We start from the raw sequence: 27204 nt of genomic DNA on the forward strand, positions 1-27204 counted from the left end.
GCAGAGTTATCCAGAACTGATACGAGACTCAGTACAGTTCTCTAACTGGTTTGGAATATTTGTGGAATGGATGGTCTCTGATGCATGGAGCCATCACAGCTGCTGTAGAACGTCTATAGGAATTACATAATTTTCTGATTTTTCTGCATTTTTTTCTTTCAGCTGTGCAAAAGAATTTCCATAAAATTATATTTCAGTTTAATTTCTACTCAAATCTGTAGGATTTTCTCATAAGGGAACCTTTAGCTGAATTAACTGACACCTATCTCCCAGGCTCTGAGTATGTAAGATTGAACTTCCTACTAATTGGCTAGGAAAATGTTTTATTCTGGCAATGCTCACTCCAGTTGTGTAGTTTGTTGTTTACTTTGCCCTATCTCCTGTCACTGGGAAACTCTTCCCAACAAATCAGGGGTGCTACTCTATTTACAACAGCCTTTGAAAATATGCTGTTGAATTTTATTGTACAAAATGTGACCAGGCATGTTACCATTAGCCAGCTAAGTTACTTTCTCCCACAATGAGCACTTCAGGTATAATACATCACAGTCACTGCAGTATAGTGTAGATCTGGCCAAGCTAACTTTAAACAAACTCAAGTTCCAGTAGCAGTCTTGCTGCAGGATTATGGAGATCAGTAATTTGCTCCTTGGGTGGAGTTTCAGCTTATGCTGAGACATGTGTTATAGTAGCTAGGCTGCTGGAAACCATGCAGGCTACTGCAGGCATGAATGATAGAAGAGGATGATACAAGACCAGGAGAGCAAAGTAAGGTTAAAACTGCTTAGTCTTGTCTTCTCCAGTGGATATGTTCCCATCTTTAAAATGGGATAAAAGTTGAGTTTCCCTCTTCCTGTTACCATTCTTTGGCTTAATGTAATTTTTCTTCAGGTGCCAGCAAAGTAAATAAAAAAACATACCTTCTTAGGAAGCAAAATTATATTAATTATATTTTTAGGTCAGCTGAAGTAAGAACCAACTAAAAAGGGCACTAGCTGCCTGCAGAGCCAGAACAGCTTTCACAGAGTTAGGCCTGTAATCTTAATGTGCAAAAAATTGCAGCGTGAAACAATCCAGATGAGATTCAGAGCACAGTCATCAGCGCTGAAGTCATCAGTCATCATCTACTGGGAAATACTCTAGGTAGCCTGCTACTTTTAGAGGCAGGAGTCAGCTATTGCAAGAAAATAGTAAAAATAAAGTGACCTGTTAATTGGAAGGAATCTCTCCTTGTAATGTGGATCAGGCTTTATTAAATGGGATAACTGGTACAGATCAAGAAGAAAGGTTACTGAACAACTGGTAGCACTGGAAGATTACCTGGTGTTGCCAGCAAGAATACAATTCGGGAAGCTGTGTTCAGATGTGGTAAAACAGGTGTGGATATGTCTTGTTTATTGCCACAAAGATTTCACACTTTTACTGTACCTATTATCTGAGTAAGTTTTCTGTATAGCTGGGCTCAGAGCAGTTAGTCACCTTTGATTCATTTCTTCTGCTGGTGTGAACATAACTCCCAGCTGGAGATCACAGATCAGGCCTATTGTTATTTCAGATTTGCTTATAGTAAGTTTCAAAAATGAGGATTTGGGTTTCATACTGTGCTTAGTATTCTCTAAAATGCAGGCATATGTTCTCCATGGCCTAAAAGGCTACCACATGATTTACTTTTGTCCTAATTACATAATTACTTTAGTAACAGGAACAGATCCTCTTGAGTTTCCTACATCTTCTCCTAATTACCTGGTTGCAGGCAAGACTCCAATGGCTAAATAATATCCATCTGAGGTTTTTCTCATTACTGTCTCTATACCACATTCTACAGAATTTAGTGAAGCTCAGTGGAATTTGTACCGATATAAATGAGGCCAGAATTTGGAGCGGTCTAATTTAAAAAACTGCTTATTTCGTTTGAAAAATATGGCACATACTACAAAGTTGTCTTTAAAAGCTTAGAATGCCAGTGAAACAACAGCAGCAACAAAAGGTTTGCATCTGCAGAAAATTTTTTATCACCTTCGACAACCATGAATTTTTAGCAGGTTTATTCTCATTACTCCCTCCCTCTTCACTTAAAACCTTTTATTGAAAGACCTTAACAAAGATCTAAAAATGTCCATTTCTTTTCGAACACATGCCTTTGTTAATGCATCAAAAACCTGCAGTGTTAATAAAGGGAGCCTAAATAGTCTTTTTGCTGTATTAATATGGTCCTTTTACTGTTTTCTTATAGCTTTTTTAACTACCACAGACTTTCCTCTCATGGAGGGGATGTGTTTACACAAGATGAATGTACTTACCTTTTGGATGCCTTAAAAAGCCTCTGATCTCATTAAAGTTGTCTTAGCTCACGCTGGATCAAAACTGAAAATAAATAAATAAATAAATAAATAAATAGCCACAGAAGACAGTGGTCTGAGAAAAGGCCTCACCATTAATCTCTGCACATATAGGTTAGCATAAAAGCATGTTGACTGGTTAAAGGTTTTGCTTACTATTTGAAGTCTGCTACAGAAGTATATAAGATTAGTTGTACATTGTTATTACAGTGAGATATTACACTGGGTAAGAAATATTCCTCACTGAAGTCAATGAGAGGTTGACTGTGGGAAAAATTGGTTTGTATGGACTGGAGCTAACAATTAAGCTTTATTTCAGACAGACATTTTCGAGCCCACAGTTGGCAGTGATTCATGCTGCAGAACAATGACCTTATTTGTAATATCAGTATTTTGGGAAGGCTAGGCTGAGATAGTAAATTGTCTTCTTTTCCATTACAAAAATAGAACTGTATGCCTTCCATCAGTTCAGCAATTATCAATTTAATGATTAACAGCTAAGTACAACTTTTTAAACATGCACACCACTCAGTTTTCTTCCAATATTGTTTATCCCCAAAAAAACAAGATGAAAAAAATACCATCATTAACACCTTGCACTGGTCTTACACTACTTGGATCTCAAACAAAGGAAGTTCTTTGCAGCTTTGTCAATCATTTGTTGAAAGTGTGCCAAAAAATCTGAAAAGAATCAAAAGCTTTGTATATATCTTATGGCTTCTTACCACATCCTCTTTCATGTTACTGTACTTGGCTAGGTGGGCTCTATCTGTGCTAGCACATTCTAGCCTCTGAGTTTACCACACAGCAGATTTATCAAGTTTAACAGAAGATAAGATCCAGCCATTTAAACAAATTAACAGTCTAACTGGAAGGAAGTGCAGGCTTCTAGTGAGTGACTTCCAGCTCCTCCCAGCTTCCCTCTCCTACCTCTTGCTCTGGTGCTACTCCTCTTTCAGCTCTACCTTATCCTAAATTCACTCCAGGTGCTGCTAGTGGCTATTCAGCATGGTACCATGAACTGGGGGCTTCATTTCTGGGTACCAATATAAGTAATGGCTCAGACATAATTGCTTCCACCCTCCACCTGGCACCTTCCTCAGCATGTCATCTACTTTGGTCCCTTTCTCATCCATCCCAATAAACACCATTGGGTTCACCACCTTATAGCTCCCACTCTTGATATCAATCACAGAAACCTGTCCTTACTCACTAACAGTCAGAACATTTTTTTTTTTACTTCACAAATCAAGGAAACTCTACTTTCTCCAATTCTTGTAAGCCTAAAGTCAGATTAGTAGTAATTTGCAAAGTCTCAAAAGGAGTGGAAACATACTGAGTTACATCAGGGAAAGGCTAAAGCCTTGAAATCCTATAATCTAGGAAATGTTTATGCATCAGAGAGAAACATTTATTATAGTAACAATTTGATTTAATAGAGAACAAGAGTGTGCATTAGTAATGTGTAGTATAATAATAAAAATAAACAAACTTTTTTTAATGGAATGACAAAATATTTGAGTTAGAAAACTCATTTTCACCTTATTGACAGTGAAGTATCTCAACTGAAATTAACCTCTCTCTCCTTCTGAAAGCCTTCCAGTTTTAGTGTGCTGTGAAATTACGTGGTTAATTTATGACTCAGAAGAGTAGAAGCGCAGAAGTATAAGGATAAGCACAGAATCCAGAAGAAGTTTAAACTAGTTTACAGGACAGAATTGTCACTGCCAGTACATAGCTTGAATAACTGCAGTGAGGAATCTAGAGAAATACTGTCCCAGTGAATTAATTTTTTAAAGAAATGCTCACTTCCTCTTCGTACTGACTTGTATGAAGGTCTCTTTAAATTCTCTTGTTTTCCTTGGGCTCTGAAAAACAGATCCAAGTTACCAGAGAAGACATCTATGTTGAGTATGTAGGAGTAAGTCCAAAGCAACCACTCAGTTTCATTTCTCCCCAAATGTCAGAGTTAGAGCCTGCATTAGAAACTGGAATCAGCACTAAGCAAAGATCTGAATTCCACTTTCATTTTTATAAGGAGTTCTACTATTTGCAGGGCAGACTGGTTTCCTGGGAGGCTCTCACCAGCATGCAGAATTGAACTCCACAAACACTGGCAGCAACAAAAGCATCATGCTTAAACAGATGTGTTTTTCTCTCACATCTATTTTACATTTTTTTAAAATCTAAACCAACATTATGTATTGAGAAATCATGTTTATTGGCTAACTATCCTCTATGTAGAAAGTTACAAAAACACCAGTAGCTTGGACTTTAATTGACTGTCCTTAAAGGGACTGTTTTCTGTTTTGTAAGAAATCATGTTTTAATTTCCCAGTTCATGGAATTATGTCCAGAAACTTGAAATCAAATTTTACCGCAGATTATTTCTATACTAAAAAAGCATCATCTGATATTTAACATAATTTAGACAGAACTTTGTAAGAATAAAACTAGATGTGTAATCTGGCTTGGTTTATTGTTACACGGATTCCATTTTCTTCCACTTAAATCCAAAAGGAGACAAGCCAACAAAGGAAGCAAATGGAGCTGGTCTGTTGATGTCTTTATTTCATAAATCATAGTAGTTTTCTTCTAGTTCAGGTAAACCTTCCTTGTTACTATCTGTGCACTGATTTACTTATGTGGGCAGCATTAATTTATGAAGCCTCTTGGCTGGTGATCTTAATACATAGTCCTTTTGAAAGCTAGGACTTAAGCTGTGTGCCAAGAGCAGAAAGAACTACTTAACGGAAAACATTTAATGTTCGTCAGGGCATAGGGGTTTGCTTCTTAGGTCCACCGCAGATGTCCTGCAGGACCTGTGGATGGCTTTTCACCCTTTGCTTAGCTTCTTTACCCGGAAACCAGGATTCTGCCCTACCTTCTGAGTTGCTCCATAGGGAAAGTAATTAAAAATGGTGAGATATCAGGGTATCTTGGCAAGAAGGACAGTCTAACTACCAGCTGAAGCATAACAAAGTATCTCTTCTCAGTGTTGGTTTCATGTGGTCTTAGTAAAAGCCTACCTTGAGTAACAAACTTGAGTCTGGCAGGAACATAACCTTTGTATACTATTTTTCAGCAGATGAAAATTAATCCGGTCAGATTCAGAGCGATAGAAAATGCAAAGAGATCACTGTAGCCAAACTCTAGATTCAGTAAGGAGGCTACGTTTTGGAAATCTTGTCAGAGCTAGCAGGAAGGGTATTTTCTGCGCACACAAGCAGATGAACTTTAGAGAGAGCTGTTGCGTGGTCTGGCTTATGACTGCAGAAGCATAAACTGTTGTCTTTCTGGGACATGATTGTTCCAATAAATTTTGGATCAAATCAACCGCTCTTCCTAAGAGCAGCCAGGACTCATGCCACTTATTTTTTTTGATATTTCAGGCTCATGCTCAGTTACTTGTAATATGAATAAATTAGGAAAAAACACGCTTAAATATCTTCTGTAATCCAAGGTCAACCAAATGAATACCTGTAATGATCATGTATTGTCTTCTATAAATATGTCTAGAAATAGAATCTAATGACAAACTCCTAAAAATTATCTAATTACTTCATTTTGAATACACTAGGTTGTTGGTGTGGCTCAAGCAATCAACAAGAAATCTGGAATTGGTGGCACTTTCACTGAACAAGATGAAAAGGTATAAAAGCTGGACATTTATATCTCTTCTGTTTTCATGGGGGATGCGGGATGGATATGTTATTACTTTTCACGCTGATCAGAAATCTTAAAGTTATTAAAAATTAAACACCTCTGAAAAAGTAAAAATTCCTGGTAATACTGCAAATTTCTTTCTTTATGAGGCCATGAGAAAAGTGGATGTGAAATAGTTTAATTTCTGTATCAGCATGGTATCTCTCATACATCTCTGAAACACAGGCTTACTCTACTGAAATGCATTGTAAAACAGTTTCATAAATTTTAATAGACATTTTTTATTAATTGGTTCCAACTCTCCTGGCATCCCCAACAAACGTATTTTGAATATTAAAATTTGTGTAGTGATTCTTCTTTAAATACTGTATCACTTCACAATATAGCAATTGCAGGATGAGAAAAAGCTTTGGATAAATTATGAACAATATATGAGATACTTAGTGGAGCAGACAACACCTTGATTCCTGACACTGCAGTTGCTTTCTAAACATTTCCAGACTTCACATTCAGATTGGTATAGCAAAAAACAGGCTGCACTCAGGCTGAAGAAGTTGACTTAACCCTCAGAGATAAAGAAGTCAGAATTCATCCTTTCCCTTTGAAAACTTCTGCTTTAAAACAAAATGCATACTGAGTATCTGCAGGATATCAGAATTAATCCCATTCTGAAAGGGGAAAAAATGGTGGTTTTGCTATACTAGCAGAATTTTATTTCCACTTTCCAAAAGACTGAATTCCCCAAAATAAGAGAGGCTGATTGTCTGCACTCAGCTTTTCTAAATAAAATATGCATTGCTGAAAATAAGTTGATTCCTCTGAGCTGCTTCTTATATCAGTCCTACTTGTACCAGGACAAACTGTGAAGATCATTAGTTTAAGAAAGGGAGAAGAGATTCTGAACCCGCCCCCCCGCATGTGTGGTTGCCAAAAATAACTTTAAAATATCAGTACTTCAAAGTGAAAACAAAAAATGGCAGTAGCTTATCTTTGAATAGAGTTAAGATGCTGTGAGACATTATCTTCATGAGGTGTTGATGTTCATTTGTCTTCAGGATTTTGCCGCGTATTTGGCATTCTGTGGAATTGTTCTTCACAACGCTCAATTGTATGAGACGTCTTTGCTTGAGAACAGGCGTAATCAGGTATGTTCAACACGTTTGTTCCAAGAATACGGAAATTACGACCGTTAGCTAGTAATCAGTGCCTGCTCCTGATACTTCTCATATGGTATTTATTCCTTGGCTATTTTTAATCACTCTAATTGAATGCTATGTATCTCTGATAAAGCTCTAAGTGCATTGAGAAGTAGCTGGGCACATTCCAGCTTGGGCTGCAAGAAGTGGACTGTCCAGGGGACGAAGGTAAAGCTACATGTCAGAAAATTCATTCCGTGTCAATAAACTTGATATCGCCTGAAGTTATCCTGTGTCTCACTGTATATATTATACAACCAGAGGTGCACATACTCCAGAAATTTCAGATAGAATTATCCCTACAGAATGGTAGAGGTTATACAGATTGCTCTTTTAGTCTACTACAACTATAAATAGTCACTAATCATATTTTCAGTAATGATTGGATGGAAAACTGAATTTCCTTCTGGTCAATGTAACTGTATTTTGCAGCCATCTTTAGAACTGGTGGGTTATTAATGCCATGGCCTTTATGGGTGAATATGTCTGCCACATACGATATGAAAAGGTTTTGGAGAAACAACTAGGCAGCAGTTGTTTCTAAAATTTTCTGGTAGCTCTGAGTTTCCAAGTGACTATCAGTGTTTGTAAATTGGTACAAATTTGGGTAATCTTTTCAAATTGGCTCCATGCTTCTTGTGAGGAAAAAAGGAATATAATATGAGCACATCTGAGCAGCTAAGTCCTTCAGCAGCAGCTTTGAAGTACAGCAGACTGTATCTAAATTATGTTTTCACCAAATGAGTTCATTAGGACCTGTTAGAATTATGACAGACAATAATTGTGTTCAAAAGTCTTAAGAAATGTAAATATCACTGGTTTTAGAATGCACAGATGAGCCATAGGAAAGCATTAGGTTTCCTAAGGAGAAATAACTGTGTGTTGTCTGGATTTCTCAGGTTTCATTTGATGAACTGTTAATGCCTAAATCTATTCTGTCTCTCTGACCGAAAACATCAGACAGCTAACTATGCTATTTATTCTATTTATTCCTTTCATCAAAAGTGTCAAACTGGCTATTATTTACTATTACCTTGCAGTCTGTGTGGGAGCCCAAATTTAATTTTGGTCACAGACATACTTGTTGACTTCCTTGATTAAGGGAAGAGGAGAAGAATCAAAGACAGTAGTAATGATAATTATTGCTTAAATCATGATTAGTCAAAATTTCACAAAAGACCTTTTCCCCAGGTGCTTCTTGATCTTGCCAGCCTGATTTTTGAAGAGCAGCAGTCTTTGGAACTAATTCTGAAGAAGATAGCTGCCACTATAATATCCTTCATGCAAGTGCAGAGGTGTACCATCTTCATAGTGGATGAAGACTGTACTGTGAGTATGTTTTTTGTCTAAAGGCAGAAGTGCCTGTCCCCTGGGAGCAGTGTGGGCTTCCCTCCATTCTGACTCAATAATATTTCAAACCCATAGTATGTTCTGTTGCCTTTTCATCCTCTGCCTTTTCTTTTATGGCATTTACTCAGTTTAGGGGTTGATCTGGGAGGCTTTGATCTTTGTGTAGGCCAGACTGCCATTTTATGCAGCCGTTTTGCATTACCTGTTGGTAAACTATGGTGCCAAGCTCTCTCCTATGGCATAGATCTTGAATGTGGAACTCTTTCATAACTCATTTTCTTGGCTACTGATGTCAGACGGAAAAAAGGAAAAGGCTAGAAGAAAAACAATGTGGCCTTTGCTTCCTGTGCAGAATCAGGTTTGACGGCACTTGAGTATATCTAAGCAGGGAGTATCTAAGCAAGGTATCTAAACAGAATCATGGCCTGTTCCAAGATTCTGGCTCACTGAAGCAAAGGACAACTCCTTTCCAATGGGCCCACCTGTATTTCCTTCCTATTGACAATAGGCTGCAGAACAAGGAGCAGGGCATCATGTTGCATGCCTCAGTCTGTTACTACTTGTTATAGATATGGGTGTACTAAGATCTGGAAGTGAGGAAGCATTTCCAGGTTCTGTAGCACAGAAACAACACACAGCACTTGTGATCATCTGCCACAATCCCATCTTTCACTGCATTTAGACGAGTCACTCCTGCACACAAGAATAGAGAAGAGGAATTTACATAATTTTTGTATTCATATATTCACACTGTCCTTACAAGTTAGATAAACTCCAGCACTTAGTTTGCAGTCTGTAGCTTGAATTTTTAGTACAGAGAATCTAATTTCCCTCTACATTTAGGCTTCTCGACTGTTAAAAAAAGCTGTGTGAAAAGCAACACAGAGATCAGTCAATATGTTTAAAAGGTTTTGATGTCCTCACCTGTCCCAGCAAAGTGGTCTGGAATTGGATGAATGTTAAAATGATGAAGTTCTGTGCTGACAGATAAATTTGGCATAGCTTGTAAATACTGGCATTTCTTCTCAGAGCAATCAGTAGAGAGTCAAGACACTTCAATGATATTTAAAGTTGCATCAAAAGGTATTTTGTGGTAGGATCCTGTGCGCTTGCTGCTAGATGTGAAATGAAGTTAAATATTTTTACACTTGTCTTTATTACAGAATAGGTTTTGATAACTGTAACAAGTTTTTTGTGAATACTACTATTCTAACTTACAACAACCTTATATACCTATATATTAAAATACCCTCTCGGTATTCCAGGATTCATTTTCTAGTGTGTTTCACATGGAATCTGAGGAATTAGAAGACTCAGCTGAAAATCTGAAGAGGTAAAACAATGAATTCAAACTTCTGTTCATCCCAGGAGAATGTTGAAGAAACTATGCTTTTAATATTTTTTTCATAATAACACTATTATGACCCATTATTTCCAATGGGTACCATGTATTATTGCTATTTCTATAGAGCAGGTTTTGCCCTGAAATGTTCATAGACAAACCCTATTGCCTTACAGAGGTCACACTGAGCAGAATAGGAGAGTAGGGCCTGATCTCTTCACTTTGTCAGGTCTAAGTACACAGCTGTATCACAAGGCTAAGCTATGGAAATGTACAAAATGTGGGAAGTAAAAATCTAAGTTGGTGGGCTGCTCTAAAACGGATCTGTAAGAAATCTGCGTAGATGACTATGTTGTAGAGTAGACACATCCACATTAGTAGATACTAATCCTATTTATTATTTTAATACATTATTTTAATCATTATTCTTATTTCATAGACAGGGAAGCTGACTCAAAGAACATGACTGACTAAGTCAATAATAATGTTCTAAAGTTCTGACTTCCAGTCATCTTTGAGAAACCATTAAGAATTTCAACTGGGAGGAAGGGAAAGATGTAGAAATAGTTGAATTAAAATACCCAGATTAAGTAGTTTCCAAATTTAGTCTGAACCTCTGTATTCAAGTTTGAAAATTACTGTCTCCATTACCTTCCTCTGTCATCAAAACCTTCAAATAATGTCAAAAGAGTGAAAAACACAGTTGTATATAAAATGCACTACTGCAGATACAGTGTGCAGAGACAAAATGGAGATTTCTGTCCCCCTTTGATCTTTTTTGCAGTGAACATTTATTATATTAAATTTAATTCCATATGTAGCTTGAGCAGCTGAAAACTGTTGGTCTGTATTGTGATTTTAGACAATGTACAACCAGAAAGTACAGAGGTACAACAGGCTACTAAGATCACAGGGTGAAAGAGAAGGTTCCTGTTGACTTCCTCTTCTACACTGTGGGAATGGTAAAGAGAATTTACCCTTCCTATTCATTATCCCTTTCATGGTTACTAGTTAATGGACTCAAAATGTAATCTACTGCTTGCATGGGCCATCAGTAAATTATTTCTCATAACTGATAGGGAAGGAATCTTTGGAGGCTTAATTGCATATCGGAAGCTTGTTCATGAGAGAGCACAATTATACACCAAGGACTGTTCTGAGTCAACCATTGGAGTTAGAACTTCTGCTGTGCTTGAAGGGCATGATTTTGGGCAATAGCAGAAATATAATGACATGGACTAGATGGGAAGTATTACTTGACATAATAAAATTTCAGGCTTATTATGTAATCAAGGACCCTGAATCAAGCCCCAAATCAGACTGGTTTTCAGAATTGTGGGGCATTGCCTTATATAAACAAGTTTGTGAAATAACAAAAGAGTTAATTCCCTTCCTCTAGCACTGTGAACATCCTTACACCAGAAGGATAAGTAAAGTCAAGTCAAATGTCAGAGGGAAACGACAGGAGCTTGATGGGAATAGGTTTATTATTAGGACATATGTCCTTCTCCAAAGCAGACAAAGGGTTCAAGAGAATTGAAATGCCTTAATTAAATACATCATGGGTAAAAAAGTAGGAGACGATTAATTCTGTAAAGATATTTTATGTTCTGATTTGGAATAAACAGTTCTGTTTCAGTAACAGAATCCCCATGCAACTGATTGTGCCTTTATTTTTAAAACAAATTTGAAATGAACTTAGAAGTAGAAAATTCATAAATGTTACCTGCTGCGCTCCATTTAAGGAATACACGAATTTCATCCAGTATTGATTTTTCAAGTGTGTCAGATTTGTAAATAGAGTTTGTTTTCAAAAAGTTGTTTATTTCAATATAAACCCAGTTGTTCATTCTTTATCCTTCCATCTGCATGAACTGTACTGATCTGTTTATTTCTTAAGTTTGGTGTTCAGTGTTAATGTTGTTGAATGTTAAAGAAATGATGGACTGTATAAATCAATCCACTCTGCAGTTTTGTGATGACAGCTGGATTAGGATACAGGATTTGAACTCAACTCCATTATATATCTGTTGGTTATATCCTTTTCTCATACAGGAAAGATATTATAATTACCTGCTTTGCATAATGAAATGATCCATTTTCATACAAAGCACATAATAATAATGTTGTATCCTTCAGGGACTATGACACAAACAAAATCAATTATATGTATGCTCAGTATGTCAAGAATACGATGGAGCCTCTCAACATCCCAGATGTCTGCAAAGACAGAAGATTTCCCTGGACAGTAAGTAAAATAAGCTTAGATTTGAAATTCAGAAATGGAACATGTTTTTCTGTTCACCTTTCAAACCTTTTTTGTTTTCCCCATATTATTTCTGTTAATTTAACAGCCACAGGTAGAATTACGCAAACACAAAGGTACATTTGCTTGATAAAATTCATTATCAGTGAAGAAATGGTACAATACGAGTGAGCCAGGTGGCCAGGGGAGGGATTTATCCCTACAGCCATTATTAAAAAAGCCTAGCATTAATTTGTCAATAAATAGACAGTGTGATGTCGAGAGCTTGTTCTATGGAAGACATTTAAGTGAAGAACAGTTGGAGGTTTTCACAATAATTCTTGGTAGTTCACTGTGAGGGCTGGGAGGCTCTCTGAAGTTTCTTCCCTTGTATCCTCTCCTTTCCCTTCTTGTTCTGGCAAAGATTAATGTTATAGATGCAAGTTCTCTGCTGTTTTGGAGAAGGAACAACTTCACTTTTCTTTGGGAGCTTTTGCTTCACACTTCATCAAGTGTGAGCTTATGGTATGGTGTACCACTGAGCACACGGATCCTGGAGAGTTAGGAGGGAAGGTCACTTGGCAAGACTCAGAGTACAGCCAGGTTGCTTTCAAAGTCATCATCAATAAAAAGCAAACTTGTAATTCTGTATTTTCCTGTCAATGGAGAAATTAGAAAGATGTCTGCTCTTCTCATTATATTTAAGCCTGTTGGCTAGAGGGGCTCAGGGAGCCGGTAAGAGGGAGAGGAGTTATGATCAGCAGATAGCTTTTTACCAAACTCTTTGTTCTGAGATGCACAACGAAAAGGTCAGAAAATACAGTGTTCAATGTGATTGTTCCAGAAAGTGGAAAGAAGGGGCAGGCTCATGGTGGGCAGCTGTCTTGCTTCCCTTTTTCTCTGTGCAAGGTTTCACGGATGTTCTGGAGTGGGTTTCTATGAAGGATTGAGCAACACAGGAATTGAATGCTCACCACTTTGCAGCACAGGGCCCAAAGCTATCTTAACTGCAGGAGTGGAGTAAAACCAGAATTGGATGGATATATTTTATTAGATCAATAAAGAAAGAGGTGATTATTTTGAAGACATTTTAAAATCAAATTAATACCTTGAGAGTCATCCAAACAACTGTTTGTCTGAAACAGGCCTTTCACTTTGTCGGTAAGGTTAGAGTTCTTTTGCATTTTTCCCTTACACCTTATGCATGTAAAAGAAACTCATAAAAAGAAAATAATAGTACTGCTAGAAGGAATTTTGGATAATGTTTTTCAGCACACAGTGGCTGCATCTCCACCACTGTGTAGGAGCAGTCTCAAGGCAGGGCTGGAGGCTAAATGTTTTGGAATCTCATGAACCCTGACATGAGGGAAATCCCAGGTGTACGTAGTGCCCTAGAAACTCTCGCTTGCCTCTTTCTTTGGAGGACATTCAATAGCATGCTCACTCACCTTATGAAAGTACCTTTGTGCCTTCTAAATGCTTTGGTGGCCTCAATACTGAAGTAGCGACATGAGGCAGAAGAACAGCTTAGGTTTATTCGTGGAAGAGCCGTGATCTTGCCTGCCTCAGGTTCAGGCCACTTACAAGGACAATACAGAAGCCAAATGCTAAGCTTCAGCAGTCAGGTGTATGTTTTCTTCCCTGAACCAACAACGTTAGTGCAGCGGAGACAAAGTTCAAATATCTACAAGACTCCTTAAAGGCATTTAAGCGTGTTTTTGCTTAATCTCCTTCCTGTTCATTAATACTGGTTCAGGCATTTTTATTAAGCACTGTGCACTGTGGTCTTATCTCCAATCCAGTCCAGTTTGACTTTCAATGCATCTGAACTTTACCATGAAACAGCAGGTTCTTCTCAGGATAGCCATAAACCAATTTCCACGCAAGCTTGACTTTGTGTTTCTCAGCTGCCCTTGCTGGAGAGGTCTAGGGAGAGATGCTGATTCTTAAATCCTTTTTTACAGCTGATTTCACAGGTATGTCACAGTTCAGAAAACAGCAAATCCTACTCTTGAGTTATTCCATATACCCTCTTGATAATGGGCTACTATTAGGTAGTAGTACTTAAGTTCCTGGAGTCATGTAAAGTATCTGGCATGTTGTAATCCTTTCATGTTTTCTTTAAAGAATCACATTTCCTATTCTATTGCCACTTGAAAGCATTATGGTGTTTGTGCATTTGCCTGCAAAGAAACTGTCTACAATTCTTGCACAGCACCAGAGTACAGAGCAACAATAGTAAAAAAACCCCAAAATAACATTTTGATCTGAAATATTAGTGTGTACCCATTTTTTTGTGTCGCATACAATTAGAGATTTCACCCAATGTACTTCTCAGCAACTGCCACATTATTCCAGGGGCAGTCAGAGCAGAACTACATCCTTTTCTCACCAGGTATTTGAAAAAGATGCATTGTCTTTTTGTTCCACCCTTCCACCCTTTCACCCCCCAAATAAATTCAGTTTCCTTCTCTTGGAGCATGAGACATGATAAAAGGTCTTTGGAAGACTGCAGAATGTTGAGCTAGTTGGTGGTAGTTTTCCTACCTGTTGTTCTTTGGATCATAATTTGGTCTGCATTAAGCCCCTTTCATTGTGTTGGTGGATTAATCAAGGCATCTCAAACAAACCGAAAGAATTTACATAAGTTCTAGTGCCACAAAATGCACAGTTAGCTTAATGTCAGGTAGTTACTCTTGGTTTACGACATCTGTTCTTTACATTGCCATACTGCAAGTGAGGGGATATGCTGGAAAGGGGAGAGATCAGCTCCTTTTACAGCTCATCACCCAATGAGAGTAAAAAGGTGTCTTAAAGCCCATCTGATGTCTTTTCAGCTGCACTGAGTGGAGCACTTTGCCTTGGTGCAAAGTTGTCATTTTCATGGAAGTGGTACCTTCTAATGAAAGAACAAGTAATGAAAGAAAATGAAAGAAAGTATCAAATTAGCACACTTTTAGCACAATTACACAAGTCACTGTAAACTCCTACTGGATGAAGATTATCATCATCATTACCTCTATTATTCACCAAAGCTTGTATCAGATACAGTGTTTATTATACCATCCAGCCAAAAATGTGCAAACTCTTTGAAGATGTGGTTGCTTTTTGAAGGAGTATGTAAGCAACAATAGTTGTAGACCCCAGCTCTACAGCTTTTTCACTTCATCCACTTGAACATTAGTCTTTAAAATTGTAACTGTATGTTTTTGTTTGTTTAACAGAATGACAATGCAGAAAATGTAAGTCAACACATAAAGAGTTTGCTGTGTACACCAATAAAAAATGGGAAAAAGAATAAAGTGATAGGTAGGTATCTTTACAAAAAATATTTTTATACATTTCATAGAAATATTTCTGTGCTCCACAGTAAAATCTCAGCAACATGGAATCTCAGCCCAGGAGAAAAGATCCTTAATTATCATGTTTTCAACTAATAAGTCCACTGCAGCCTTGACTGTAAATTGCTTACCTAATAAGTTACCAAATATTTACAACACTCTTGTGATACTTCACCATTTTTATAGCTTCTTTGCATTCAAAAATTTTCTGTAAGTAAAATTATTTTCATTGCTTCCTGTTCAGAGAGTCAGTTACCACTCTTGCTTGTGTAGATCTTTTACAAGGCAGTGAAAGGAAGAGAAAATGTAAATCACTAAATAAGCTCTTCAGGCCTGAACAGTCTGTAGCGCTGGGCTTTTACGGAACCATGGTGGCATGTGGAAAGGCAAGCTGAGCTGCACAGACATTGACAGTTTCCTCAAATGAGACTCAGCCATGGAAAGAGTCATACGTTAGAAGGCTACTTGCTGTGCAGTTTTGGTGCTATGAATTGCCCTTTGGAGGTGCCTGCTTCTATCTGTGGATTACACAGGGAGCCTACAGTTCTATCGTAAGATACTAGTTTTAAGTGTCTAAAGCTACCCAGTGTAAATATCTCTGCAGCATCTCCTTTGCTTTTTCTAGAACTACTTTTCTTCTATTTTCAAGAGTGGCCATAGTACCACTGGTTTCCTGAGGTAACATTTTCAGAAGTAATTTCACATCACTTAGGTCCACACAGGTCTAAATGCTTATGGAAACTTGGAAGCGTAGTTATCTTTAGTTCTCTAAAATATTTAGCTGGCTGTCGTCTGGGTCCTCAAAGATGAGTATACACCTAAATAGTTTTGAGGATCTGGTCAGGGAATAAGCTTAATGAGCTTTCAGTCTTCCAGTGAGTTTCAGATTCACCTAAAACAAAGGGATGATGATGCTTTTGAAAATTACCAGGACTTCCCTGTCCCATGAAGAGTAGAATGAGTGTCAGCCTGCTTTCCTGGCATCAGTAAGTACCAAAAGCAAACAGAACATAAAATACATTGATTCCTAGATAGCAGCATGAACCCAACTTCCTGAGCTTTACAAAATATGCAAGTAAATGTTAAGAGTACCAAGAATGCATATGGTCTTCAAATAATTTTCCTTGAGAATTATGGCAAAACTGCATAACTGAAGGTATATAGTAAATATGAGGTCCCTTTTCAATGAAGACGGATCTTTTTTTTTTCTTAACTCCTAAAGCACAAAGAGAAGCATCATCTTTACCTGATGGAGTTCTCTGAAATTTCTTTTGATATCAGCTTCTTTAATGAGTTCTTTTATTACTTTGTTTTAAATATTTTATCAGACCCTAGAAGACCAAGATGAAGACTGAAGTGTTGAGCTTTAGTTAGAGAGATTTCACTGTGCTGTTAGCTACTGATACAACAGTTGCATCTGATCTCATATAGTTTTCTTCTGTTGTTATTTTCTGTGGAAGTTCAAACTGAAAGTTTCAGTCAGGCCGCCCATTTAGGTGGGTTTTTCAAATCTGAGTAATTCTCATTGGGAAATGTTCTTTGAACAGTCTTTTACGCTTTCACAGCCTGCCTAATGTTCAGATCTTTTATAGGGCAAGGTCAAGAAGTTATCTTTGGGATGATACCCAGAAGTACCTTTAGCATACTATATACCATGTAAGGCTATTATTAGAAGTCTGCTTTTCTATTTTTAAGATTAGTATACCTAAACCCAGAATCGGGGACGTGGGGCATGGGGTGGGAAAAACTACACAGCAAAACCAAGCAAATCTTGCTGGCAAGAAAGATGAAAAGACCTTTTTTATTCTCCTGACTTGTGCATTTTTCAGGTATGTGATGAAAGCTTTACAGAATCTTTCTGTGGTTTTATAACTATGTCCCAATAAAAGACTTTTGAATTCCTTTAATTGTAATGTATGGCCCCCTCAATGTTTTGGGGAAGCTTTTGAAAAAGGTTACAGTTAAAGAGTCCTACGTACTACATAGTATATTTACTGCAGTTCTCTCATTTTTTTAAGAGACATTTACGTGCATCCAAATGCTGTGGCTTGTAAGAATTCATTTGTTTTTGCGGCTTCTTCACTGTTGATCTTAATCTTATGTTCATTACATCACAGTTGCTATGGAAATAATTATAACGCCATAAACAGTACTAAAGAGAGATCTGAAAGTGAGTTACATGAGATTTTCCTATAGAGTTTTATAAGTCAGCTTCTTTTTCCCAGGGAAAGTTAATCTTATTCTTAGTGAATCCTTATTATGTACTTCCATTATCATTCAAGTATCTAGTATCTATCTCATTCCATTAAGGTTCAGAGTCCTGTTTGCAATACTCACATACCACAACCCCTGCCACAACAGTTTACAGCCACAGTTACAATATTCTTACTGATTTCTTTAGAGGAGACTCTGATACTAAAATAAGTTCCCCAAAGAGAATGTAATTTGGAAACAGGACAGTGTTACATTGTCACCAGACATTAAAACTTCTACATGCAAGGCCAAGGTTCTTCTAAAAACAGTTTGCATGAGTGTGCTACATTGTTTTCCTCAGTTTTTCTACCTGCTGTAACAGAGAAGATGCACACTTGCTCCCTCAAAGACTTTTTTTTCCTTTTAATTAAAAACCTCTATGTGCTTTTTTAGTCTGTAAATACGGAGTACTAAAATGCTGGAAATACTTTCATATAAAAAAATCACTAGCACTGACAAGACCTTACAGTATCTCCTGATTGTTTGCTGTTGGTACTGCTCTAAAATAGTATTCATTATAATTTCTTCCCTACCCATAAGCAGAGAGCAAATCCGGCCTCCCTGACCTTACAGTGGAGAAGTGTAAGGCATTCAGATCCTGTTCATATATCCTGTGTAAATTAGGAGTAGCTCTACTGACGCAAGAAAAGCTAAAAGTTGTTAAGAGTGTTCTCTATGCTAAATAGTTATCTTCTCTTTTGCTGGTTAAATACATATTTAATATTTTACTCTTTCTGCTGCAAAATGTCCTTCGCAAAATATATAAAGTATACAAACTGGTACGCAATTGCAATTTATAGAAAATGAAGACTTTTTCATTTATTGATTTTTTTCAGAATTTGTAACGTGCAACTATTATTTTCACTGGGATAATTATTTGCAGTTGGCCAGGAAAATGCTAGCTTTTATACTCGAAACTGTTAGTACTCACACTCATGAGAGTGAGAAAACATTTGGACTCACTTAAGACAATAATCACCCGCAAAAGCAGTTTTGGCCAAAGACAACATATAGTTACAATGCATCTGCTTTTATTAATATGCTGATTTCTTAGCAGAAACTGCCATCTGCTAGGTAAAACTGAAGTGAGGTGCATGTGTGAACTTCCCTCTGCTTAAAATGGTGTCAGGGATTTAAGCTGCAGCAAGGCTTGGTAGAAGTTACCTCTCAGACCTTTCAATGGCATGTGCGCAGAAAAGTCCAGAAATCCTTAACAGAAAATAAACAGATGCAACTATCAAGTTGGACCCTAACAAGATGAATTCAGTAAGATGCTTTTCAGTGAGTTCAGTAGTCTTTGGAGCAGGCTGTAGTTCAATCACATCCTCCTAGAATCAGCGAGTGTACTTAAGCTGTGAGCCTCAACTTGGGTATTCTCTGTTTAGTTCATTTATTTTACAAAATTTCCAGTACTGACTCAAATAAGGAAGTGAAAAACTCTGTGTGCCACTGTTCTGACTTTCATAAATGTTCTTTTGGCATGGTTACAAAAATTTAATTGGCCTCCAAAGGACAAATTGTCTTTAGGGATTAAATTCATCTAGAATACTATTAATAATAAAAGTTAGGATGAAAATGACCCTAGAATTTCACAAGATAATCAAGTCTGTAAAGCCCTACATTTTTGTTTTACAAATCCTAATAAATACTTTTGAGTCTACTAAGTAGACTCAAAAAATAAAATTTTAGCATTTATTCTATAATACAGTGAAATTACTCTAAAAAACTTCAAGGAAAATGCTACAGCACTCCTCTGTGTCACTGCTATGTACATTGGTGGTTTATACTGTAGGCTAACCTGCCCTAAACTTAATTTTTCTCTGGATGTTCCATACAATAGGTGATATGTCGGCAGTTCTCTGTATTACTTCTTTTAATTTCTGTATCCTGGCACAGGGGTTTGCCAGCTTGTGAATAAGATGGAAGAAAACTCGGGCAAAATCAAGGCTTTCAACAGAAATGATGAACAGTTCCTGGAAGCATTTGTCATCTTTTGTGGCTTGGGGATCCAGAATACACAGATGTACGAAGCTGTAGAAAGAGCCATGGCCAAACAGATGGTGACATTAGAGGTGAGCTCAAAATCTAGGTGGTCCTTAATTAGCGAAAAACAGATCCTAATTTTCTCCAGACCCTGTCTGTTCTACACATAAGTGCAGCTACTCACATGGATACTGAACAGAAATTGTTCTCCCCCAGGATAAAAGCATTTGGCCTGTTGAGTAGCACAGGAATTTTTCTTCTTGTTTCCATATCTGCCAGCAGACTATTTCATTTGGTATTGTATTTTAACTTTACGCATGAGATTTAGTGGTGAGCTGAATCCATCTTTTCCTCTACACGAGGCTACACATTGGCAACATAGCAGGTTTGTTCTGTTGCGTAGGAAGAGGAAATGGTTTGGGGGATTAGGGGCTTCCTTTTCTTGTCTGAGGTTTTCTGTGATTATTTTGGCTCAGTCCTTTAGACAAACTGGTTTGTGGAGCAACAGCAGCATTATTGTAGGTTTTCAGCAATTTCCTCAGACTCCATCAAACCATATCAAGATGAACGTCATCTGGTCTCAGCCTTTGAATTGGTTACTGTTAAGTTTAATAGCTAAAGAGGGCTTTAGTCTGAGAAGCTGAATTACTCAGAGGTGATAACTTGAAGCTGAAATGAAAAACTTGTAGACTTTGGATCTCCTAACATTCATTATGTAAACAGAGTGTTTGCAGAATTCCTAAAATGGAGATTATGTACCCTGTAGCCTCTAAAAGAAACATTACAACTCTCAAATAAACCTGCATTAAGTCATGTTAAATAAAAGGTGGTAAAATTATTGTCAATAATTTCAGTACTTAAAAAAAAGAGCTGTTTGTTTATATGGCAAATTAGCAATTCTCACTCCTACTGTTTGTTTATATGGCAAATTAGCAATTCTCACTCCTACTGTAACACTTTATACATAATATAGGAAGTCCAGACAGATTATAGGTCAGTATATAAGATGGCTTCTTTACAAAAAAAGTCAGTCTCTACTTGCGAAAAAAACTCCATAACATTTTCATGTCCTGTGTTCTCAACACCTAAAAAAGGTGAGCTTATTTTGTTAATTTAAAACAAACATATTGTCTTTCAGACTGTTTTGCCAAGTTTCAGTTAGGGCAAAACTTTCTTTTATGTCTGAATAAACTCCTGAAAGGATTAAACAATGTCAGGCTCATAATTATAGCTGTTTCATGTATTATTTGTCTTTGAAAGTGGGGCATGAAAACTTTCCAAAGAGAAGATCAGAGTTTTTTGCTCTTATATTGAAACTACATTTTCTTGGCCTAATTATCTCAAAAAGATTCTGTGCTGTGGGAGATATCTGAAAGCTGCAGATACCTCCCCATATGCTTTCAGAGAGCTCCCTTAAAACCAGTGCAGGCCCTGCATGGACACTAGATTTCATGGGTGAATGCAATGCCATGCAATGCAGCGCAGCTGCAAGCTGAAAATTCTGCTTTAGGCAAAATACCTTTTTTATCGTATTGCTCTTTTGTTTGTACTAAGGGCTGCTTTTCTCTTTCCGTAGGTTCTCTCATACCATGCTTCTGCTGCTGAGGAGGAAACGAGGGAGCTGCAGGTAACAGCGGTAATTGAATTTTTTACTATTACTTTAGAAATATTCCATTGATAGAACAGCAAAGGGCAGTCCTTTACACAGACGTGATCCCTAAACATGCAGAAGCACATCTTCCAGAAATAAAAATTATAGTGAAGCTTAAACTGATCGGTTCCTGAGTTGCATCAATACATCACATAAAAGGGAAACGTTACACTGCCTACAATGAGAGATACAGGTTGGTGATTATTTTAAGTACCGATTCAGGGAAATATGTAAGCGTGGCGGTTCCTTTCTTATGCAAATGATTCTTTCCTTGCAATGTAACTTAAACTGTCAGCGAGGTGTAGAGAACTTTTAAAACTGACAGCAAGGTGTAGAGAACTTTTTTTTTTTTTTTTTGGTGTGCTGACAAAGACTTTCCAAAAACTTCTGTGAAGTACTTGTGCTACTATTTTCCCCTAATTAAGAATAACCTCTGCCACATTATGCCTGGGATGCCTTTGTGTTGACTGTCTTCCCACTAACACATCATGGAGAGACTTGTGGAGCAGCTAACTAATGTAACCACCTTGCCTGAAGTGATAGATGGATGTTACTCATAGTTTATTCCCACCTTCAGATTGTACAACTTTGATGTAATGTGTGGAGATGTGATCCAGGTGCCTAAATTACAGTGGTGTAGAAAGTTCCTGTCTATAAACTGGGCCCTCCCTGGTGGCTAAAGCTAACTCATTGCATATTACAACTTTTGTTCCACTACTGAGGGTCAGCTGATGAATGGCAATTTACTTGGCTTCAGAATTTTATTCATTTTTATTCTGCACTCATATCACTGTGTCAAGCCAGCCAAAATAGATTAAAATTATGTTTCTGGGTATACCTTTTTGTAATTTGCTTTGGTTTGCTTCTAAATTATTTGATAGCACAGAAAACAGATGCTTCATCAGGCAGTTGGACTAGATGATTGTTGTAGGTCCCTTCCAACTGGAACTATTCTGTTCTGTTCTGTTCTATTCTATTCTATTCTATTCATTATCTGCCTTGTGTAATAGGCTGCAGTCAAGTTTTTCACTTACATAATCATTTCCACATACTACAGTATGTCATATTGCATCAGTCACCTCCTTTGAGCCTGGACACTGTCTGCAACCTGTGTTTTATCATACAAAGCAAATGAAACAAAGTAAAACTGTTTATAGTTGCCACTCAGTTACCACAGTGGTCCCACATTTTCCTTAGCCTTCCTTTTGCTGCCAGTGTATTTATAGAAACCTGTTTTGTTGCCCTCCCTCACTAGTTCCAACTCAATTCTGGGGCTTGAGGCTTTCCTTGACAGTAACTTCTTGGTGTATGAAATGAAGTTATAAGCTTTATCTGTAGGTTTTTCAATCGTAATAGAAGACAAGTTTTTAAAATTATTTTGTATACTTAACCAGGTAGTGAAATGGAGTCACTAATTAATTATTAACTACTAATTACTATTACTACAATGCCTATAGTAAGCAATAGTAATTAACAAGTCACAATTATGCAAAGAGGAGAATTAATTGTCTTCTTTTCTTGACTGTTTCATGCTCTATAATATTCCTGAGGTGGAGAAATTGATCAAGAGGTTGTAGTTTGGTCAGTGCTTAGAGAAGCTGACCATAGCTCGATAACTTGAAATTAAAATAGCTGATGAACTTTCATGCTGTAAAATGGGGGGCAGAGAGCTCTACTGGCTTCAGTAAGTGAAAGAGGAAATATGTAATCCAGTTAAATAACACCTGAATAGCTATAGAGTGCAGTTTTTTATGTCTCAGCTGAAATGAAACTTATTGTTGTGGCTGTCAAAGGCAGGAGATCAAGGAAGGGAAAGATAAATTATGAATGAAGTCAGAAAACAGGCAGGAGGTATTCTGTTGAGTTCCTGCTGTGTCCTTCCAGCCCCTTTCCTCATGGAATACCAGAACTGCAGTTGCAGTTTTTCAAAATTATGTCATTAGAGTTCCTGAATGGTTGCATTATTTTCCACTGAACGTACACGCCTGGTGGTTCTTTCACATGCTCATAGGTGAAATACCACATGAATCCAAACTGAGGGACACAAAATTACTGGTACAAGAAATGTGTAAGAATGTTGGGATTTTTTTGCTGTGTATATACTATTTTTCATACTCTTTCATGACTTTCCGATTCTGACACACAGGAAAGATAACAGCAAACTTATATGGAACAGAGATTGGTAGACGTAGTTATGGGGAGAGCTGATTTGCATGCTACATGTAATAATACTGTAGATAACGACACATGCTTCCTTCTTCCTTCTCAACCTTCTAGGACACAGTTCCCTACGCTGGAGAAATGTTTTTCCCTAGAATTACAAAGAGGAAGATAAACACATAGGTTTATTTCCTTCACTATTTCTGTTTTACCTGATTTTCTTTTAAACCACACTCGTATTGAGGTGAAACAACTGTAAAGAAGTAGCACTGAGAACTCTGCCTTTTATTTTACTGAAAAAACAGATACTAATTTTTGTTCTATAGCATAAGACTTACCATTTATTTTGTTAGCAACCTTAACATCGGTATTTTGAAGGGCAACCAATACCTATACTCTGAATTTTATAACTAGAAAAAGTAGACTTGTAATACATGTAATACATGGAGATATTAGTGGTAATAAAAGTTACAGATTATTAAAAGTATAGAGTTGGGTTTTTTCTCTCCTTTATGATTTCAACTTTCACATTGAAGGTTTATGATTGTACTCAAATTACATCAAAAACATTGTCCAAAGGTTTTAAAGATTATTGATCGCAGGTGAACCCTAATTTTTCCAGTTTCTAGCCCTAAGAAAGCTCTGCCTGTGGACCTGTTCTGACTACCATAGTGCTGAGTGTGGATGCTGTTAGGAATTCTGTTCTACTGACGGCTCTTTCCTCAGCATTTTTAGAAAAATGTCAACAGTTACAAATTTTGAAGTCTGCACATCCATAAAAACAAACATACAACTCCACTGCCTTATTTTCTCAATCTCACAATTTCATACACAATCTTGGTTACAATTTGCCTTAGGTGATTTAGATAAGAGACTGACCAGGTAACCTTTCCTTATTCTCTTGAGCTATGGAAAAATATGTTTTAAATCTGAGCAAAGAAGGTAATGTTAAACAAGAAAGGCTAAGGAAAGATAAATGAGAAGTAATCATCAGGTTTCAGGACAATGTGAAGGTAAAACTTAGTATCTCACTACTTCTCTGTTGAAAAAGCAGATATTTATGTTATGCTTTCTCTTTCCTAGTGCTAAGTTGTGTTCTCTGATTCTTCCTCTAGGCTGCTGTAGTACCATCCGCACAATCTCTCAACCTAACTGACTTCAACTTCAGTGATTTTGAGCTATCAGATTTTGAAACAACACTGTGTACAATTCGAATGTTCACAGACCTCAACCTGGTGCAAAATTTCCAAATGAAACATGAGGTATGAATGCTGTCAAATGCTGCTTCACATAAAGAGACAACTTAATTATTAGAAAATCAGGAGAACAGTGAAACGAACCTACAGTAAATATAATTGGAAATCTGTATTAAAGAGTAGTTAGCAAACTAGGAAGGTATATGAAGTGCACAGTACTGGGGTTTGTCCTCAGTTTGGTTCTACTGAATGGTTAATAGTTTTATTGATGAACTGTAAAATGCTTTTAGAAAATGTGGGGAGTGGAGGCAGAGGACTTGGTTAAAATTCAGATGAGTTTGAAAACGTATAGCAATATTTCAAAGCCAGCAAGAATAAATATATAAAAGACTAATGAAAACAGTCAAATGCATAAATTAAAAATGGTAAACAAAAGAATAGCTAGTGGTAACAGAGAAAAACATTTCGCAGCTACTAGTATCAGAAACCGTGTAAAAGTCAATAATGTGCCATAGTAGCAAAAAGGGGCAAATTTCATTCTTTACTGCCAGAGTGGTATTTAAGGCCCATGGAGTAATTATATTGAAGAGACACATATCATCATATTTGAAGAGACACACAGAGGTACAAATTAACTCTAAAAAATAACAGTTTAGGAGATTGGGCAAAGTTTGAATGAATTAAGCTGGTCTTCTCCAGAAAACAGAATATTGAGGAGGGAGATGATAGCAACTTTTCAGTATGTGAAAGACTGTTATAAAAGGATGGTAAGATTGTTCGTCCATATAAGGTAGTAAAAGTAATTATCTTAGTCTTTCCCCCCATGAAAGATTAGATCAGAGATTAGGGGGAACTTCATAGTTATGGAGATAGTAAAGACTGAAACAGATTACTTATGTGGGCTGTGGAAATTTCCCTGAAGGTTTTTACCAATAGATCTAGTTGTAGATATGCATCTGTCAGAGGTGATCTAGACAGGTATTCTTGTTTTGCTCCTGGCCCTGGAGGTAGACTAGATAATCTCTTATGCCTCTTCCAGTCAATATACACATTTCTATTTGTAAAAACCTTAATTTTAAAATACTTTATTTTTGCTTTTTATATTTTTCAAGAAAACTTCCGAAGTTCAGTATCAAAATGCAAGATTAAATCAGAGGACTTCATAGGCAAACAAATTAGTAAAAGAAAACATGTATTTATTTGCTAGGTTACCAGTTTATAGACCAATTTAGATTAGTAGTGTTTAAGGGCCGAAAGGAGTACTGTATTACCTAGTGTGATCTCTTGAATATCCCAGTACTTAGTTTCACCTTTGTAGTAAAAAATTTTCATGAACAAACCAAGGCTTAGATTCTCAGCCAGCATTTAACATAAAGCACTGTGCTGTATCCATTTAAACCAAGGGACCTGTTCTAGTACACATCAAATTACTATCTGACCTTCATACCTTTCACTTTCTTAGAAGTAATGTATAACCCACAACTTGTAATACTGTTGTGTAAAACTTCCAGGACATACATTCGTCCTGCATAAAAAAAAATACTACCCAGCAATATAGTAATCGTTGTCTTCCTATCATACTTTTTTTCTTTCCAAAGTCCAAGTCTGCTTGTCTTTTGACAAGCTGATATGAGGGAAAAGCCACATGTTATCATCAAAACAGCTCTTAAGAGAACTATGTAATTAAAAAAATAATTTTTCTCTATCATCGAATATGTTGTTACAAACAAGGATTTTTTTCTGCCAGTTAGCTCAACATAACCCTGAATTAACAGCAGTGCTCTGACACTAACATTTAGCCATTAGTAACAAACACCCAAACCACAAGTACCACATACTCAATGAGAGGCTGAACTAGTGGCTGTAAGCATATTCTTATCTATGTTCACAGTTACAAGTATGTTATATTTGAACTTAATCGAGTTTAAAGGAATTTTTTTTCTGTAAGAGACAGTTTTAAAGCAGGATTAGAGAAAGAGTTGTTTTCATAAAAAGAATAGATTTCTAATACATTTACAGTTAACTATGTGATGCTGTTTCTTAAAGGTTCTCTGCAGATGGATTTTAAGTGTAAAGAAAAATTATCGGAAAAATGTTGCTTATCACAATTGGAGACATGCCTTTAATACAGCGCAGTGCATGTTTGCTGCCTTAAAATCTGGTAAAATTCAGGTACGTTTTGCTGTTTCTACATTAAGAATCTTCTGGCTAAACAAATTCTATAATGATGCATAGTTCTGATTGTCATGTCAGTAAGATGTTCGTCATTCTGTGGTATCGCTAGTGAAATCAAAATATTTCTGCTGAAGACTTCTGGCTTTAAGGGATTGCTTTGTGAAATTGTGGTCATGTTATTTCAGTTAAATCCTCTGGAAATGATCAGGTGGATGTTCCCAATGGGAATACCTCAAATAAGGCATGGACATGATTATGTCCTTTTTTAAAGTTAATGCTTATGCTACAAGCAAGTCAAAAAGGTGGA

General features: G+C 36.9%; 1 protein-coding gene across 5 annotated transcripts in view; it reads left to right on the forward strand.

Moving 5' to 3' along the window:
- PDE5A (phosphodiesterase 5A) overlaps positions 1-27204 on the forward strand; it is a 128508-nt gene that overhangs the window by 86212 nt on the left and 15092 nt on the right. For 4 of the 5 annotated variants that reach the window (XM_068403151.1, XM_068403148.1, XM_068403152.1 and 1 more), the window contains 10 exons: positions 5920-5991; positions 7061-7150; positions 8393-8530; positions 9817-9884; positions 12033-12141; positions 15363-15447; positions 19629-19804; positions 21292-21351; positions 24642-24788; positions 26769-26894. In XM_068403151.1, coding sequence (XP_068259252.1) covers positions 5920-5991; positions 7061-7150; positions 8393-8530; positions 9817-9884; positions 12033-12141; positions 15363-15447; positions 19629-19804; positions 21292-21351; positions 24642-24788; positions 26769-26894 — 1071 coding nt within the window. The remainder of the gene's footprint in view (positions 1-5919; positions 5992-7060; positions 7151-8392; positions 8531-9816; positions 9885-12032; positions 12142-15362; positions 15448-19628; positions 19805-21291; positions 21352-24641; positions 24789-26768; positions 26895-27204) is intronic. The other variant, XM_068403150.1, reaches the window with a different exon arrangement.

Source organism: Nyctibius grandis, chromosome 6, assembly GCF_013368605.1.
Source record: "Nyctibius grandis isolate bNycGra1 chromosome 6, bNycGra1.pri, whole genome shotgun sequence".
Lineage (NCBI taxonomy): Eukaryota > Metazoa > Chordata > Aves > Nyctibiiformes > Nyctibiidae > Nyctibius > Nyctibius grandis.